We start from the raw sequence: 18,781 nt of genomic DNA on the forward strand, positions 1-18,781 counted from the left end.
TATGAAGAACGGTTGCAGGAACTAGGTAGGTCTAGTTTAATGAAAAGAAGGCCTAGAGGAGACATGATACCGGGCTTCCGATATCTCAGGGGCTGCCACAAAGAAGAGGGAGTCAAGCTATTCTCCAAAGCACCTGAGGGCAGGACAAGAAGTAATGGGTGGAAACTAATCAAGGAGAGAAGCAACTTAGAACTGAGGAGAAATTTCTTGAGAGTTAGAACAATTAATCATTGGAACAACTTGCCTCCAGAAGTTGTGAATACTCCAACACTGGGCATTTTAAGAAGATGTTGGATATCCATTTGTTAAAGTGGTGTAGGGTTTCCTGCCTAAGCATGGGAGTTGGACTAGAAGACCTTCAAGGTCCCTTCCAACTCTGTTATTCTAAATTGTAGCAACTTCACTCTGAGATTGAATAGCCTTACCTTGTCTGGAATTGGGTATATGTTGGAGAGAAAGAGGTCTGACACATTCTATTCTTTTTTTTTATTTTTACATAAGGGAGTAGACTTATAAATAGGAAAGGGCAAGCAGATTTTTGTACCAGGCTCAGAAAAATCTGCAGGCAGAATGTCACATTAATGGACCAGACGGGAATTAATTCAACACAAAATGAGGGTAGGGAGTAGTGTTTCTAATTAGCATTGGCTGGTGTCTGGAGTTTCAGGAGGCAAAGTTAAGCTCCTGACTTAATTGCTCTTCTGTATTCTCATGGTATTGTGGAAAGTGAGAATATGTGCTTCCTGTGTCAATGGAGACAACACATAAAAGGAGAATAGGAAGAGTGAGCAAAGGCATCTAAAAGAAACATGAGAGATCAGAAAAGGGATTTGAGGACACCAAGGTGCAAATAGCACCATCTGTGTTGGGCTTCCCGTAATCAAGGTCTTATCTGTCCTACTCCCACTTTCTTTTCTCTTGCAACTTGGTGCCCCAGAGGTTCTTTCCTAAATGATGGCTCGTGATAGAAGAATGTAATGTCTTAGGATTTGGGCGTAATAAAGCAAGAATCTTCTTGTAATACTGCAGGCAAATCATACCTGGAGAGAGAAACAGGTAAGAAAACTTACATAAATCAGATGCTGGGCTCATTCAATGATAGCAGGACAGGCCCTGAAGGTTGGGGTTGGTAAATGGGGATGAAGGAAGAGAGTAGAAGGCAGCCTAGCCCCAAAGATACTCCAACTAACCAAGGACATAGAACAGGGGTCCTCAAACTTTTTAAACAGGGGGCCAATTCATGGTCCCTCAGACTGTTGGGGGCCAGACTGGCTTGGTGGGGATGGCTAGGTCACAGGAATGGAAGGATCCAGCAAGAGCTTTAAAAAAAGCTTCTTGGATGAGAAGCGAAACATTTTCAAAGAAAAAAAAAAACAAGAAGTCCAAGTTTCCTCCTGAAAAAGCACCTTTGGGATAACCATGACTTGGAAGATTGAGAATCTCCACATCTTCAATTGGTGCTCACTGATGGAAGGAGGACTAGGCCTGCCTTAGGGAAGCATTGGTCTCATTCAGAAGACCATATCTGCGGTAATGAAACTGTGGTATAAGGGACATAGGCCTGCAGCATTTTGGGGAACAGAAGCTACATAAGCATCAACAAGAATATTAGAAGTTGCCTTTACACTAAGACAGACCATTAGGTCATGCAGCCTAATGCAGCCAATCCCAACTGGCAGCCATTTTTCCAGTTCCTGAGCTTCATACAGGAGTTTACTGTAGGTGCTAACCATTGAACCTGGGAAAGTTTGCCTAAAAAAAACAGATATTTTGCCACTAAATTATAAATTGTACACAAAGGATCTGTGTATGCAGTAGCTTTCTTTGGATCACTTCCAAACAACATCAGATATGATGTTCACAAAAGCAGAAGCATTTTGTCCTGAGCAAACAAAAGCAGCAAGACAACCAACAAACAAACAATCACTTGAGAGAAATGAGTATCTGCTATCCAAAAGATTTGAGACGTGCAGTTCCTGTGCACAGATATGGTGTGAAAGTGGGGTTGTCCCAGTTTGGTGTGCAATTGCCACATATAATGAATTCAACTCCTGTTGGTGAAAAAAAAAATATCTCCCATTTTTGAAGATTTCCTAAATCCTGGATTAGTTCCACACATCCAATTAGAGAAGTGATTGGCTCTTTTCAACAAGAACCAAGTAATTCTCCTGACCAAGCAGGGACTTTACTTGGACAATCTCATCATAGGCAATCAAACTTTCTTTGATTCTGGACTTGACCTTCCCTGGTTGTGAGTTCCGAATCTCAAGCTCTGACAGTGGGAAATCCCAGTGTCAAGGTTCCAACTAATGAACCCAAGCAAATCAGAACTCTGAGACTGGGATCCTCCTCAAAGGTATTCTTTATTGAGTGCATCATATCGGCACAACTTCAAAGGAAAACCAACTTTAAATCTTTCCGCTGTTTCAGTGTAATTAAAATAGGAACCCCCATCTCCAAGTGTCACAAATCACATTGGCCAGTTGGGTTAATTGGCGGGTTCTCCAGGCATTCCTTCCCTGGCCCTATTCGTTGCCAGTAGAGATGACCTTGATTCTCACAAGAAAGCTCTTTGTTGTGCCTATTAAGGCATCCCAACCTCCTTCCCTCCTCCTTCCCCCTCTGTGTGGCAACTGAGGAACAGAAAAATGGCAGTGGCCAAGTTTGGTTCCAAGTTGACACTCAGATCATTAAGATTTCCATTGAAGAGGAAAACCTTTTGCCAGAAGCCAACAAGTATGGACCAATAAGAACAGACCAGGTTCTCTCCAACTGGATGTTTTTCAAATATGGTGAATTAAACTCCAGACTACATTGGACTACAGATTCTCATCAGATACATTTTAGGATAGTCTTTGGCGTTCACAGCTGAGCCTATTTACTAAGCATTCTTCACCATCATGTCTGCTACTAGATATCCAAGCTCTTTCCTTCTGCCTTCTCACTTTCAATCAGCCGCACCAACGATGAGCAATGACACGCATCAGGAAAGTGGCATCTTCTTGCCATCCAAATACAAACACACAACAAAATCACATGAACCTGGATTTCCAGTCCTGCAATAATAAAAACTTCAAGGCAGCCCACAATAAAAGTGGTGCCAAGAGGCATGAAGGTGAAGCTGACATCTTTGAGATGACGGCTTATGATATGCAGAGGTGAGAGCTATTACTTTCCATAGCCTTTGCTCCCTCGGGCTTCCTGCTTTTTGCCTGCCCAAGAGGCACCTTGGTGGCATTTTCAGGAGCAGAGTTTTCTTTACAGTGGAAATAAAACTCCTAGAAACTAATATAATGCTGCACTCAGGCACCGAGCGCTGTTTTGGAAATTATAGCCTGGTGTCGTGTTCACAAAATGATCAGCTGGAGACCAAAGGAAGGTATGCAGTTTAGCTTACGGCTTCTCCAGCTGCAGTGGGGACAATTTGCCTTGAATAAAGTTTGTTTTGTCCAAAATCCTTGGTTTTACAGTTCTGTTTTTGCTTGTCTCCATGTTTGGGTCTTCCCCATCTCTCATTTTGCACAATGGTTTGGCATCACCCCGGTCTTTGTGGAATGCAGGTGGTGGGTTCCCATTGATCATTTAGATTTGATACAATATAGGACGGGGGTGTCAAACTCAAGGCCCTGGGGCCAGATCCGGCCCATGAGGTGCTTAGATTTGACCCACACGACCACCCTGGAAACAGCAATGGACTGGTCCGCAGTGCCTCTGAAGAACAAAGGAGAAGGAAGAGGGAAGGAAAAAGAAGAAAAGGAAGGAAGGAAGGAAGACAATGTATCCCCCAGCCCCACCCGGGCCCCCACAGGTGCCCCCGACACGAGTGATGTCAAGCTGGCCATGCCCACCCCAGCCATGCCCCCCCCAGCCCCCCAAGGTCAAACAAACCCTGATGCAGCCCTCAATGAAATCGAGTTTGACACCCCTGATATAGGAGCATATATAGATTTCATGCAACCTAGTATATGAAGCAATAGTACATTTATCCACTATTCCTGCTGAGCACCTGCCCTGTATCACGTGAGCTTCTTATATTATGATTTAGAGAAAATAGCACTAGTCTGACCACTTATTCTACTTCTATTGTTCTTCACAAAGAAGATCCCAGAGCATTATAAAACAACATATAATTCTCCCTCTTTTCTAAAACTAAGTAAGTTGGATTCAGTGCTGCGGTGGAATGACAGATGTGATGCCATGAGTTGTATGATAGAAAGAATGTGGGCTGAAAACTCCAAGAAGAATGGACTCCTCCACTTACAACTATTCATGTAGTGACTGCTCAAAATTAGAACGGCACGGAAAAAAAGCGACGTACCACTGGTCCTCACCACTTATAACTGTTGCAGCATCCCCACAATCATATGATCAAACTGAGCGCTTGGCAACTGCCAACTGGCATGGATTTACCAGGGTTGTATCTTGAGGTCATGTGATTGCCATTTGTGACCTTTGGATTTTCAACGGGCTTACAATGAGCCTTACGGTTTTCTTAACGACCGTATGATTCATTTAATAACTGCAGGGATTCATTTAAGAACTGCGACAAAACAGATGGTAAAATCAGGCACAAGTCACTTGCCTAGCTTAGCAACAAAAATTCTGGTCCCAATTGGGGTTGTTAGTGGACAACTACCTGTACTTCATAAGAAGCTCCTTGTGGCAAAAACTCTGTAAACCCAAAACATCTTTGCTTTCCCCATTCCAGGTGTCTGACGGTTCTCCTTACTTTGGAATAGGTGGCTCCATTGATGACTTCTCCCCTCCTCATCCAGATGATAGTTGCTGCTGGCTTGGCATTGTCAGCATGACAGGTCAGATTCAGTGGATCTCCAGCTCGCAGGCTGATGATTGGTCCTCCAATGATGATTGGATCATCCGGCGGTACTGTGAAGGAAATGGAGTATGATGAGATTCAGGAGCATCCAAATCAATTATAACAGAATAACAAAGCTGAAAAAGACCTTGGAGGTCTTCTAGTCGAAGCCCCATGCTCAGGTAGCAGACCCTAAACCATTTCGGACAAGGGCCAGTCTCCAGTCTCCAGTGATGGAACACCCACAACTATTCTCTAAAGCACTCAAGGGCAGGACAAGAAGCAATGGGTGGAAACTAATCAAGGAGAGAAGCAACTTAGAACTAAGGAGAAGTTTCCTGACAGTTAAAACAATTAATCAGTGGAACAACTTGCCTCTAGAAGTTGTGAATACTCCAAACATAGGGTTTCCTGCCTAAGGAAAGGGTTGGACTAGACGACCTCCCAGGTCCCTTCCAACTCTGTTACTCTATTCTAACTTCTGAAGGCAATTCCACTGGTTAACTGTTCTCACTGTCATCAAATTTCTCCTTAGTTCTAAGTTGGTCCTCTCCTTATTTAGTCCCCATTGCTTCTTATCCTGCCTTCAGTTGCCTTGGAGAATAGGTTGACCTCCTTTTCTTTGTGGTGAAAATGATGCACCAAAGCAGCAACCCGGCTAGGAAACACAAAGGTCCCCACAAACAATACGATCGAACTTTATACACCAATTCAAGAGACCATTTCAATTCAGATTTATGTACTAATTCAAGATACCATTTCAATTCAAATTTATACACCAATTCAAGAGGCCATTAGGGCATTAGTTAGACAGATTGGGGGAAAAAAAGGTGGATACAACTTGCAGAAATTCATGCCTGGGTTGGCATTGTAAATCAACCAAGTTGCTGTTTGTTCGAGATCTGTTTATAGCAGTAACTGTTCTTTTGTCAATAACAAGATGCTACCTAACCAAGCTGCATTGAATTATTGTTCAGAACAGCGTGCATTGTACAAGGAGAATTAGCTATAACCAAATAACATGGCTTATACAAGAGGGTTGAATGCTGATTACTTAACCTTCTTTGATGGCACACTTGTTCATACAAAACAGGGTATTTGGTTAAAGATTGATTAAAGGGATGGCTTTCTTTCCTCCCAGCTCAATGCCTGTTTATGTCTGTTGAGCTTATTTTAAAATCTATTCCTGCTTTGTAAATCAGAACCCCAGCGTAGCCTTTACTCCAGAGAAAACTGTTCTAGAATCTTACTCGGAGAATTAATTGAAATTTCATGTGATTTTTGGATACTACATCATGGAGGGGGAATTATATACAAATTGGCTTGCTTCTTTGCTCCTCTTTCTAACGCTTCGTTGCTCATGTAGGGTTTCCCTTTAGATCGAACCAATAGGATCAATCTGAATTTTTGTTTCTGTGAAAGCAAAATAAAATGCAGCCATAACTATTTTATGGGGATGACATTAAGTATTACAATAAGGTCAGTGGAGAGGTAGTATTCACAAGAAGGATTTATTTCTGCTTCTTATATGCTGTGCAAAAAAATACTTTGCAGATTTGGATGTTAAGTCAGATGATGGCTTTGCTTAGCTGTGTCTGTGACCCTCAAATCAAACTGAACCACATTTGGTGGGATAGATGACCATTTTCTGGAGTTTGAGAATATAGGGTGCTTTTAGCAGAATGGTGATAGGTAGACTGTCAGGGGGGAAATAATCAGAACTATTTGTTCAGTTCAAAGCACAAACATGTTTATTATTGCTACTTCTAATACAAGAATCTTGTCAATTAAATGGTCAAAGGTAAATTGATGCTATACAGTATAAGGGGCAATGACATTCACTGGAGGGGCTGAACTTAGGTCTTTTGTGACAATGCAATGATTCCAAACTGATGACACGTTTAACCCTGCCTTCCAACTCAGCTTCTTCTTCTCCTACATAGACAAGGCTATCCTTGTCTCTAAACAGGGCAGTCGATTAAATGACTAGAGTTTAAACCACTGTTTCTCAATTTTAGCAACTTGAATAGATATGGACTTCAGCTCCCAGAATTCCCCAGACAGGGAATGAATGAGTGTGTGTGCGTGTGTGCTTATATGTATGTAAGCATGTATGTATCCTCTTATTCTAGGCTTAAACATAAACATATAAATATACAGTGTGCATTTCTAATAAGAGCAAAATACACAATATTTCTATAATCATAACAAATCAAACTGTTGAATCCTGAACCTTGAATAGTGAAATTTCAGTTTTATCTTTCTCAGGTAAGAAGACCAAAAGTGGTTTCCAAACAGAAATAAATCTAGATTGACTTTTGCCCCTTTCCTCAGAGGAGCTAGTGATGTTATCTCTGCCAATTCCATTAATTTCCAAAACTGTTCCTCAGTTATGGAAATTTGTGAATCTTTCCCCCTCTGTAAGAACACTGGTCATTTGTCAGCTGTATTTCCTGTATTTTTTTAAAATACAAACATGTATTTTTTTAAAAAGGGTGGCGGTCTTCAGAGGGACAGGCTTTTTGCAGCGCAACGGGTTGGAATCAATTATATTTAAGAACAAAGAAATTTCAAAGATCCCCTGCTAGGTATGCTGAATCAAAAGCTTCTCTTTTTTTTCATGGTTGCCTGTGAGATTTTATTCAACACATCAAGTTCTTCTAAAGCCATTCTATTAATGCTTGTGTGCTAGACCTTGGTGGCATCTCTAGGTGGCAGACACACCATTTAGGTTCTTCTCTCTCTCTCTCTCTCTCTCTCTCTCTCTCTCTCTCTCTCTCTCTGTGTGTGTGTGTGTGTGTGTGTGTGTGTGTGTTTCCCCCAGTATTCCGTTTTCATTGTCTGAAATGGGTTTAGACACTGGATATGAAAGCAATAACATATTTCCTTCAGTTTATTTATTTACTGCATTGCTGACGGAGCTCTCCTGCTGGGAGATATGCACATCTTATGTTATGAAAACTGGAGGCAGCTGCCTTCATTCAGCAGACAATGCAAAGCAACAGATTTAGTCTAAACAAAATATGGAGGGAATAGGATAAATTCAACCAATTTGATACATAAATCAGACCACTAACGGATGGCTGTCATATCAGAATTCTCACATAGCCCAGGCTTTCTGGCTGTTTCCACGGAGAGGAGAATACCCAGAGCACAAGAGACAGGAATGAGTTTTTATAGATTTTTTTTTTAAAAAACGTATTTCTGCTAATGATTAGTTCTGTAGCTTTCAAAAGGGATTAAGATAAATTCATTAGTGACTTAGTTTTGATGACTTTCAGCTACATTCTGAACCGAAGATTACAGCTTGGGTTAGGAAGAGCGATATTCTTTCATGATCTGCTTATGAGGTACAAATAGATCAGATATGTCACTGGGTGACACAGAATTGTTCTTTTTCTTCCTATCCTTTTCCTGCTAATGCAGGGTCTGCTTTCTTCAGACTAACCAAGGGTTGATCCGTTGGTTGTTACAGGAATCGACCAACTGGCTTAAGCTAGTTTTTTTTTTGTTTTTTTCCAGTATATTCAGCATATTTCAAAACATTTATAGTGGACTTCCCGCATCACATGGAAAAAAAGAAGAAGAAGACTGATGTTCTGCATAAAGCCAACATATTCTGTTGGGATAGTTAAGTCTTAAATACTTACATCGTTAAAATTCTAAATTGCAATTTGAATTTCCAGAATAATTATAAATTCTTATAGTTTTGCATATGTTGCTAAGTATTACACCTTCATTCAAAATAGGTTCGCCATTTCCCTTTTCTTGAACCTTTCAAAATTTCTGCAGTTTGTTTTGAGCATTTTGTTACTTTAAACGCAGCTTATTTTAATGGTACAAAAAAACTTGCCTAAGCTTAATGACAAGAGCTGAGACAGAGGAAGGGGTCCAATATCACCCCAGCCAACTTTCCTGCTTAAGATAGGGTTAGAATTTGCAATCTCCTTATGATTGACCCAAAGTCACCCAGTTGGCTCTCATGTGTAATGAAGGACTAGAACTCATAGTCTTCTGGTGACTGGGCCTAAATCCCTCAGAAGATAGGTTAGGACTAGAACTCACAATCCACTAGGTTTTTTTTAGCCTGGTGGCTTAACCACTAGACCAAACTGGCTCCCTTTGTGTGATACAGAATATTGGGGGAAGGGGAATCCATATTTGGATAGATCCAGGCCAGCCTTTTTGTGGTTTGGGTTCTTGTCCTCTGCTCTCTCCACATAATTGATAAGGAAGCCTCTGACAGCCCCAAATCCCAACTCACACAGTCTTAGAGGTTCATCTTGTAAATACATAAAGCATTACGAACCCCCAAGAATTTCTTCAAATAGTCAGATGGTTCCCACCAATTTACCTCAGAATAAAGTTATTTCTAGAAGCAAAAAGAAAGCTTGGCCTCTTTGTCTGAAACCTGAGGGGTGCAGAAAACATGAAGGAAAGGAGCATAGATTAAAAAAAAAACCCCATCTATGCTAAGCATACAATTCAAGCCTCATCTGGTTAGAGCTGAGAGAATTCTTGCCTCAAACCCCAAGGAAGATTGCCAATCGGTGTTGACAATATTGATTTAGATGAACCAATGATCTAATTTAAAATAAACAATACAGAGTGCTATTCCATCTTATCTCAGTGCCTATAAATCACTCTTCAAACAAAAGAGCTGAAGGGGAAAGAAAAAGTCTATTCCAAATCAAATTTAGTACTAAGAACAGTTAGTAGGTTTTGTTCATTCGGTATGAAGAGGTGGTGTGCTGAAATCCAAAAGACAACTTAAGGGTCACAAGAACCAGAAGGAAGCAACAAAATCATAGTCAGATATGGTTATGAGGAACACAACATGAGCCAAAAGGTAGTGGGAATACTGAAAGAATGCCAGGTGGAGGTTTACAATAGTGTAATGGGGCAGGCATTGGGTATGTCTACTTTAAAGAAAAGAAGGACTAGGGGTGATATGATAGCATTCTTCCAATATCTAAGGAGCTGCCACAAAGAAGAGGGGGGTCAACCTATTCTCCAAAGCACCTGAGGGCAGGACAAGTAGCAATGGATGGAAACTAATCAAGGAGAGAACCAACCTAGAATTCTGGAGAAACTAATCAAGGAGAGAACCAACCTAGAATTCTGGAGAAATTTCCTGACAGTGAGAACAATTAATCAGTGAAGTGACTTGCCTCTAAAAGAGTTCCAACACTGGAGGTTTTTAAGAAGAGATTGGACAACCATTTGTCTGAAACGGTATAGAGTTTTGAGTAGGGGTTTGGAATAGAAGGCCTTCAGAGTTCCTTCCAGCTCTGTTATCCTGTTAACAAGGAGACCTTATTCTGAGGCCACCTTCTGATAGCTACTCCAGGATCCTTATTTTTGCAGGATCCTTATTTTTATTTACTATGAAGGATCCTTATTTTTATTTCTTATGAAATGTATATGCTCCACATAGCACCTAGAGGAAACTCTAGGTGGCTTACAACAGTGTGATAACAACAAGGTAAAGATTACACTATTAATATTTTAAGTATTAACACTACAATTAATGAAGATGACAAGGGGGGAGCAAGGTACAAAGGTGGAGATAGAGTCTTCTCTCAATCCATCAATCGTCTCCAGTGTGACCTGCCCTCGTGGATGACCTGGTCCTGGCCAATTGGCAGAGCCAGGGTCCAAGGTCCCTACAGAAGGCCAAGAGGCTGGGTGTGGATGTCACCTCAATGTTCCAGATGTTAATCTTGCAATTTTTTAACCTCAGGCTTCCGCTGTGTTTCACCCCAGCTTCAGGGTTGCTCTTATTAAGAATTCCTCAGAGCTAAGCCTGACAGGCAGAGATGATAACTGATAGCAAAGGAATTCTTCAAATGGATAAACCAATTGTGATTCAGAAAGGAGTTCCTTTTCAAAGCCCCCTATCCCCCCCACCCTGTTATTGGAGGAAAATTATTTTTTATCTGCCAAGTCCTTCTTGAAATCTTCAAGTCAAGAGAAAATTCTCAGGTATCTCCCTATTATCAAGGAAAGATTTGAGAGCATTTTATACTTCAGTGATATCAGATAGCTCACTTTGGGCTGAGAATTCCCATCATGCAAATTGACACCTCGCAAAAGACTCGCGAGCGAGCGTGTGTTTGCCTCTTCACAAGTGGATATGCCCATCATTGCAGGCCTGCACAATTTCTATAGCACCCCAGAGTCACTAAATTCTTTCAGCGTAACATAACTGCATATTTTAAAATTTATTATCCATGTAGGCTCAAAGAAGGCAGCTATAGGGTAAAAATAATCTAAATTCATAAAATCAGTGATGGGTATATTCCCTGTTGTTTCTCTTAAACGTTACTTTTTTAAAAATGGGAAACACACACACACACACACACGCACACACAGCTCGATTTCTCCCCAACAAGTTTTCTCAAGGAAGACTAAAGAAAAAAAGAACACTGATGTTGTACTATATCTTCAGTTGTTCCACCCCAGTTACTCCTCACATATTCTAGTTTATGTCGGTGCTGAATGCCTATATATCATTTCATTTGGTATTAGCTCTCCATTTTATTTTTATGTACTTTTTGTTAAAAATAAAAAATCCACAGTCTTTTTCCAACATTAAACATACATTTTTAAAAAATCCACCCAGGCTGGATGTTGAAAAGGAAAAAAAAAAAAACCCGATTTTCCTCCCCTTACATAATCGGTCTGTAAATAACCATAAATGTTCTCATCTTGATTTAAAAATTGCCCATAAACAGATTGTATAAAAGCATCCTTGATGCAAAAAAATCTAGTGTGATTCCTTCTCTGATCACCATGTCCTTATATACAGTATGGGCTATAAAATAATACTGCATAAACGCTCATTCTCCGATAAGCTGTCAGAGAACTTCTTCTCACTTTAGAGCAATTAAATTGTCTCACCAAATTTCTGTTCCACAAAAAGGAGGAATAATTTTGAGAAGCCATTTTGTACAGAACTTTACTTTGGATGAGGATAATTGGGCAAGCAATAGCAAGAGCACTTATACGTATATATTGCTCCATAGTGCTTTACAGCCCTTTCTAAGTGGTTTATAGAGTCAGCACATTGGCCCCAATAATCTGGGTCCTCGTTTTACCAACCCCAGAAGGATGGAGGCTGAGTCAAGCTTGAGCTGGTCAGGATCGAACTTGTGGCAGTGAGCAGTGAGTTAGCCTGCAAAACTGCATTCTAACCACTGAGCCACCACAGATCATTGGTCAGAATGTAGAAAATTCCCTCAGTGAATCTCAGAAGAATTGCTTATTCCTTAATAGGAAAAAAAAAGTTTTCAGGAATGGGGACTTGGATGCCTTAAGTTATCCTTAAAAAAATGTTGACCCAACCGACAGACCTTCTTCAAGTCTTTAAATGTAACTACTTAGATGCTGCTAGCAATTTTCAATGACAGCAAAAATCTTCTTCCCTGAAAACAACAATAATTACTGTGTGAATAATAATCAATATTTAGTTTCCTCTTAAGAGGATTTCTAAAAAGCTTTGTTGCACATGTTATTGCACAAATGTGGAAACAGGGTCAGACCCATTTTATGAGTCACAGGAGACAGTGACGGCAGAAGGACTCAGCCGAGGCAAGAAAATAATTGCACAAAAGCACAGAACAATTCTGGGGCAGAGGCACGCTCAGCGGAAACGTCTTCTATTCCGCTTCTTGGATGATAAATTTGAATAGAGAGGCAAAAGATTAATAGCAATAGCACTTGGACTTATATACCACTTCATAGTGCTTTATAGCACCCTCTAAGTGTTTTACAGAGTCAGCCTCTTGCCCTCAACAATCTGGGTCCTCATTTTACCAATCTCGGAAGGATGGAAGGCTGAGTCAACCTTGAGCCGGTCAGGATCGAACTGCTGGCAGTCAGCAGAGTTAGCCTGCAATACAGCATTTCAACCTCTGTACTAGTAGGGTTCCCAATTAAACATAACTCCCAAGCACTAACAAGTATAAAACCAGCCACTGACACTGCAGTTTACTGGTAGCAATTGCGGTGATAGGAGCTGGAATGACTTTGCAAGGGAGTGGAATTAAATTATATAAAAATGGAGGCCTAGTTGTAGCTATGGTGGCTCAATGGATCATCCTGAAAAAAGTAGTTAGTCCCTGTGCAAAATTAAAAGACACAAATTGGGTATTATAAATAGCAATACTTAAAAACTGGGGGGGGGGGGGAAATGTTTCCATTCTTCAAGATAGCGCCAAAAGTGCTTTTCCAAAAGGCAACTGGACTTTTTTGATTTTTTTTTCTTTGAAAATGTTTTGCTTCTCATCCAAGAAACTTCTTCAGTTCTGAGAAGCAAAGAAATTCAAAGGAAAAAAAAAGTCCAGTTACCTTTTGGAAAGTACCTTTGGGACAACCATGACCTGGATGATGGAGAATCCACATCGATATTCCTCAAGATACGCTCTTACTAAATGCCAAGGAGCTGATTTCGAAGAATTGTTTTCCCCAACGGCCCATTTTATTGTGGATCACAAAGCTTGAATTCATTAGAAGATTTAAATAACTCATTGATTAAATAATGATTATGGTGGTTGTTTTTTTTCTCTAACCATACTATCCATGTCCATTATTTTATCAATATAAGTTATATGTGTGTGTGCATGGATGGATGAATAGATAGATAGATAGACAGACAGTGACAGAGATGGAGAAGGAGGGAGGGAGAGAGAAAAAGATAGAGAGATAGAGATAGAGACAGAGATAGATAGACAGACAGTCTCCTCTCTCAGGATAACACTCCATATGTCTGAGTCTGAGGAAACGTACAGAATAATTAACTGCTCAACAAATAGGATGCAAAAGACAATATTATTATCCTTTCCTTAGAGGCGCTGTAGTTTTGAATGACATGTAAAATATCAACTGAAATGTCTATGTATGATTAGCACTGGATCTTCAGTGTTGAACTAAATTCATTTGAGGGCTCTTTTTATGATTATGTACAGTAAAGGGGGGGCATACTCATCTTTTTCAACTTTACATAACCCCAGCTATATTGGGAATGCAGCTTTCATAAATCGGAGTACTATTGCCAAAAGGGATTATGGGAACCAATATCTTAGAGATCTGGGGGATATTAGGATGAAGGAAATACACGTCTATTGTCCTCTCAAAAGCATGGCAGATAGCGCATCATCTTCTCTGCAGAATTTCACTGGCCTGTTTTCTTGGGTTATCATAGGTCAACCCGACTTTGAGCAATTCTAAAAAAGGTTACATCCTTTTAAGTATGGAAAAACTTGAATTGGTAAAACAGATTGGGGTGGTTTCCCATAATCCATCCCCACAATGCTTCTTGGAAACATAATCTGAAAAGACTTCAGATTAAATTGTCTTAATGTGAAAGAATGTGAATTCCTGTGTAATGACGACTCTGTTCCATGCAAAGCTTTCCTGCCTTTCCCCCTTACACATATGTCATCGAGATTAATGATGCAGAATTTTTAAAGTACCTTCCCAGCCAAACACCACTATAAGAATTCTGCAACTTCATAACATAAAAGAAAAAAAAAAAGCTTTGTGCCTCGAGGAATGATTATACTCTTTCTCCTGTGTGCTAATCCAGCCTACCTTCTTGTTTAAGATTTCTTTTGATGCCTACTTCAAGTCTATTGGATTACCCAGGAATTAGGAGGAGATGGTAAGTAAGAGAGAGAATGAGTTCTGATTACATCTTTCCAAATAAGTAGTTATCATCGGCCAGTTATTCATGTAGCAATGAATTATTGATTGGCTCCCAGCTCATTAAAGAGTAGAACTTGGATAGGTGCAGGAGAAGATTCTGATGAATAGAAATCAGTATCAGCTCCTTAACATATGTAACATGGCAAAATGATGGCAACTCATTATGTCCCCATTCAAAGACCATAAGGAGAAGGAGAGGGGGGGGGAAGGAATGTGAGAAAAGACTAGCGAACTGCTGTCCCTTATCCACTCAATATGGATTTTAATTGTGATGCATTTTTTAATTTTTATTTTCCTCCCTCTGCATTTTTAAAGAAGCTGTTGGTTAATACGGGAATATGCCCATGGCTTGGCATTAGATTGGGAGGAACTGTCAAATAGAATATCATTTGTCCTAGGTCTCATGCTGTTCAACATATTTTAAATGACTCGGATGAGGGGTTAGAAAATAGGATAATCAAATATGTGCACAACACAAAAAGAGCGCAAAATAAAGATTCATGAAGGTGTTGACAACCCAGAACAACATGCAGAAACCAACAAGATGAATTTCAAAATGCCGCATCCTACGTTTGGAATATAGGCATGAATTTAGGATAGGAGAAACCCTACTGGCTTGTGGTATGTGCAAAAAATATAATAATAAATGGGTGTCTTGCTAAACAGCTGACAGCAGGATGCAGCTATAAAACAAAGACTCATATATAATCCTAGGTTGCATCAGCAGAAGTTGTATAATCAAGATCAACATAAGTCACTCCTGTTTTCTATTTTCCATTGATCAGCATCTCCCCTTAGAATACTGCATTCAATTCTGGGGACCAGATTATAAGGAGAACAACCAAGAAGAGAAGGAGCCTGGGGAGGAAAAACTCACAAGGAATTGGGGGAAACGCCAGCAATGCTTAGCATGGGGAAGAGAACACTGGCGAGTTAGGATAGCTGTATTTAAAGAGATGACCCATAGAAGATGGGGCTGTTCTACAGGATATGACAAGAATCAAAGGGCTGAAAACTAAAATGAGAAGGAAACAGATTTTGGTTGGAACAAAGTTTTTGATATAAATGGAGACTGGACTCTTCATCTATGCTTGTAGATGAATGCACTGGACAGAAGAGTTTACTAAGGATATTGCCAAGGTCCAGTCCGTAGTATGATTTTGCAATTTGTGTCAGTATTGCAATTACTGTATTCTATATGCTATATTCCCTTCCATTACAATTATTGACGTTAGCAGTTGTTTAAAAAGGATATGAAGGGAGAATTTTTGTTTCATTAGTATAGGGTTAGAAACAGAACAGACTTCAAGCAGTCAAATGTGAAAAACAAACTGCTCATCACAGTTGTACACAGAGAGAGATGCCCACTAGAGTAAGAATCAAATTAAACTGTGTCTGCTGCCCTTCAAAATTAGATTTTCCCAAGGCAATTTGCTTAAAATCACATAAAGTTCTAAATAAATTAGAATACAAAATAAAACACAATAATTAAAATCTAGTACACTGTATTAAAACAAGAAAAGTAACAGCCTCGGCAGAAAATCAGCAAACTGATTAAAATGATTAATATCCATCAAGATTAAATATCTTCTTGTTAGATGAAGGAAAAATCAGGTGGAGAGGATGTTCCAATGATGACTGGTTTCCAGACTGATAAATTTTCAGGAGATGACTATGTAGTTATCTATCTACAAGTTTCTCCATGATCAGTGAAAAGACCTGCTCTTGACTGCATAGTAAAAAGGCTATTTCTTGAAATCCATCCAATGCATTTTGTCAAAGAGATGTCCATGATAATCTTGCTTAGAAAAAGAATTAGACAACAGAATCAGAGAGTTGTGGAAATACTGGGACTGAGAAGGCCTGCTCTTGGAAAGCATCTTGCTATGCCTCTGCAGGAGATGGGGGCATGGAACAGAGCTTTTGAAGATTATCAGACTTTGAGTGAGAAGAAGTGGAGGCTCAGTGGCTCAATGGCTTAATGGTGCTGGACATGGTCTCTGCTCTAACGGTTCGAGTCCTAGCACCGTGTGGTATGATGAGCTCCCATCACTTGCCTCAGCTTCTGTCCACCTAACAGTTCAAAAGCATGTTCTTTGCAAATAGATAAATAGGTACCAGTTTGCTGAGGAGACGAGTTGGTGCTCTATGCAGGTAGTCAGATTTCTGCTGGCTCTGAACCTTCCCGAATCCAGCATCTGTGTACATGGTGGCTCCAGGGAAGGGAGAGGGCCTAGAATGGATGTGACACTGTCTTTCTTTCTGGTGTGAAGCAAGTTTGCTCTTTAGAGCTGGTACCTTGGCAGCCAAACGACTACTCTGCAATAGCACTGCGAACTCCTGGCTAATGTAACAATGCCATACACTAACAATGAAAACAACAAGAGCAACAAAAACAATAATAATAGAGAACAATAATAGTTTAGATATTGTGATGTTACATACTAAACTGTGAAGGTACTATTGTCAGAGCCTTTTTCTGGGCAGGACATACTTATCTATCTTCCCCTTTGGAATTTACTCAGGAGTTTAGCAGCAAAATATTCCAGGAGGTGGTTTAGATAGATAAATTGCCTTGGTTGCAGATGAGAAGATATTGTATGGATGTCTTCCTTACAGTGGAAGCTACTGCAGGCTCTAGAAACTTAGCCGGAGTTTAATTCCTATGTCACTTTCTGCACTTTATATGACAACATATTTTTTTGCTGTTTCTCAGCCTTGGATGCTAAGGGTCCTCGAACAATATTTTTTCTAATGATCCCGTCTGATCTCAGATTCACTTTTATTCTTGTCAGCTTCACAGCCTTCACAGTTTATAGGTGAATGTCAGCATCTTCATCTGGGATAATACATGAACTTGCAGTGTTTTTCTGCCTGCAAATCATATTTTCTGTCTCTAAAGAGAAGGAAAATTAGGACAAAATCATAATATTTTGTATTGGGGCTAGATGTTCCAAGGAAAGTAGTGAGGAAGGAAACTCCCCCCCCCAAAAAAAAGGAAGATGAGGAATTGTGTCACTTCAGCATCAGTGGAATCTTACTGGGTTGTTTTCAGTTGGCCTATTTTTATTTTATTGATGCTTAGATTTTGAATTTTCCAAAGGAAATGTGCAGAAGGTTCTCTTCTTTTAAAGTCCTAGAACAGCCTCCTCTTCTAAGAAGGAATTTCAAATTTATGTGGGTTTCTATTTATTTAGGAAGTGAGGGTGATATACTGTAAAGAAAGAACAGAGCGAAATCTAACTGTTAGCTAAGGTTGCTGGAATTTGGGGGCTGGGATATCTCTCTTGGAAGAGTTTATCTAAGCATCCATCTAAGCTGTGGCCAGTTTGCTTCTTGTGTTTTGGAAAAGTCCACCTTGTCGCTGATTCTGAGTCTAGTTCCTGGCCAGCTTCAAGAGGCATGTGATTGGCACCTTTGTGTGCTTACCCTGGTATTACTAATTAACCACTATTATTTTATCGTTCTCTGTAGTGAAAGATCCAGCTGGACATCACTGCCACTTGAGACATCTTTAATTATTATTTGCATTTCTTTGAATTGAAGAGCTTCCCTTGAGACAACTGGAAAGAGAGAAGGGTAGGAGATAGTGGAAAGAAAGGGGTTGACTTTACAACAAACTTCTACCTCTAATTAATTCCGATTGCTGTCGTCTGCATCATATTAGCTATCAATTTGTGCAACATGCCTTTCCTTTTTAGAAAAGTATTAATGAAACCAGTCCAGATGCTCATTAATTGAAAGTTGCCACATAGCTGCCAGAGTGGAAATGCAGTTATTGAATCCATCAACTTATTCCCCCCCCCCCTCAGTTCAGGGGGAAGGAGAAAATCTGGAAGAATCTGGCAGCACCTTTCTGGAGCAGCAAATTTTATTTAAAGACATCGTCACTTGTGAGCCACTCTAGGGAAGTGAACTGCAGCCCATGAAAGCTGATAGCTTAGAATAAAAGGTGTGAGTTTCCACCAGACTCCTGATCTTGAGCCGTGGTGGTGCAGTGATTACCATGAAATATTGCAAGGCTAACTCTACCCACAGCCAGGAGTTTGATCCTGACGGGCTCAAGCTTGACTCAGCCTTCCATCTGTCTGAGATGGGTAAAATGAGGACCCGGCTGTGGGCAATATGCTGACTCTATAAACTGTTTAGAAAGGGTGGTAAAGTACTTTGAAGCACTATATGGAGTGGTACTTTGAAGTGCTATTGCTGTTCCTCCCTTCTTCCTTCTCTTTCTCCCTCTCCCTTCTTTCTTTCCTC

At 40.2% G+C, this 18,781-nt stretch overlaps 1 protein-coding gene across 4 annotated transcripts in view; it reads right to left on the reverse strand.

The window, feature by feature from the left end:
- KIRREL3 (kirre like nephrin family adhesion molecule 3) overlaps window positions 1–18,781 on the reverse strand; it is a 694,474-nt gene that overhangs the window by 160,078 nt on the left and 515,615 nt on the right. For all 4 annotated transcript variants that reach the window (XM_081961293.1, XM_081961291.1, XM_081961292.1 and 1 more), the window contains exon 5: window positions 4,730–4,887. In XM_081961293.1, coding sequence (XP_081817419.1) covers window positions 4,730–4,887 — 158 coding nt within the window. The remainder of the gene's footprint in view (window positions 1–4,729; window positions 4,888–18,781) is intronic.

This window comes from Natrix helvetica, assembly GCF_964273705.1.
Source record: "Natrix helvetica genome assembly, chromosome: 8".
Lineage (NCBI taxonomy): Eukaryota > Metazoa > Chordata > Lepidosauria > Squamata > Natricidae > Natrix > Natrix helvetica.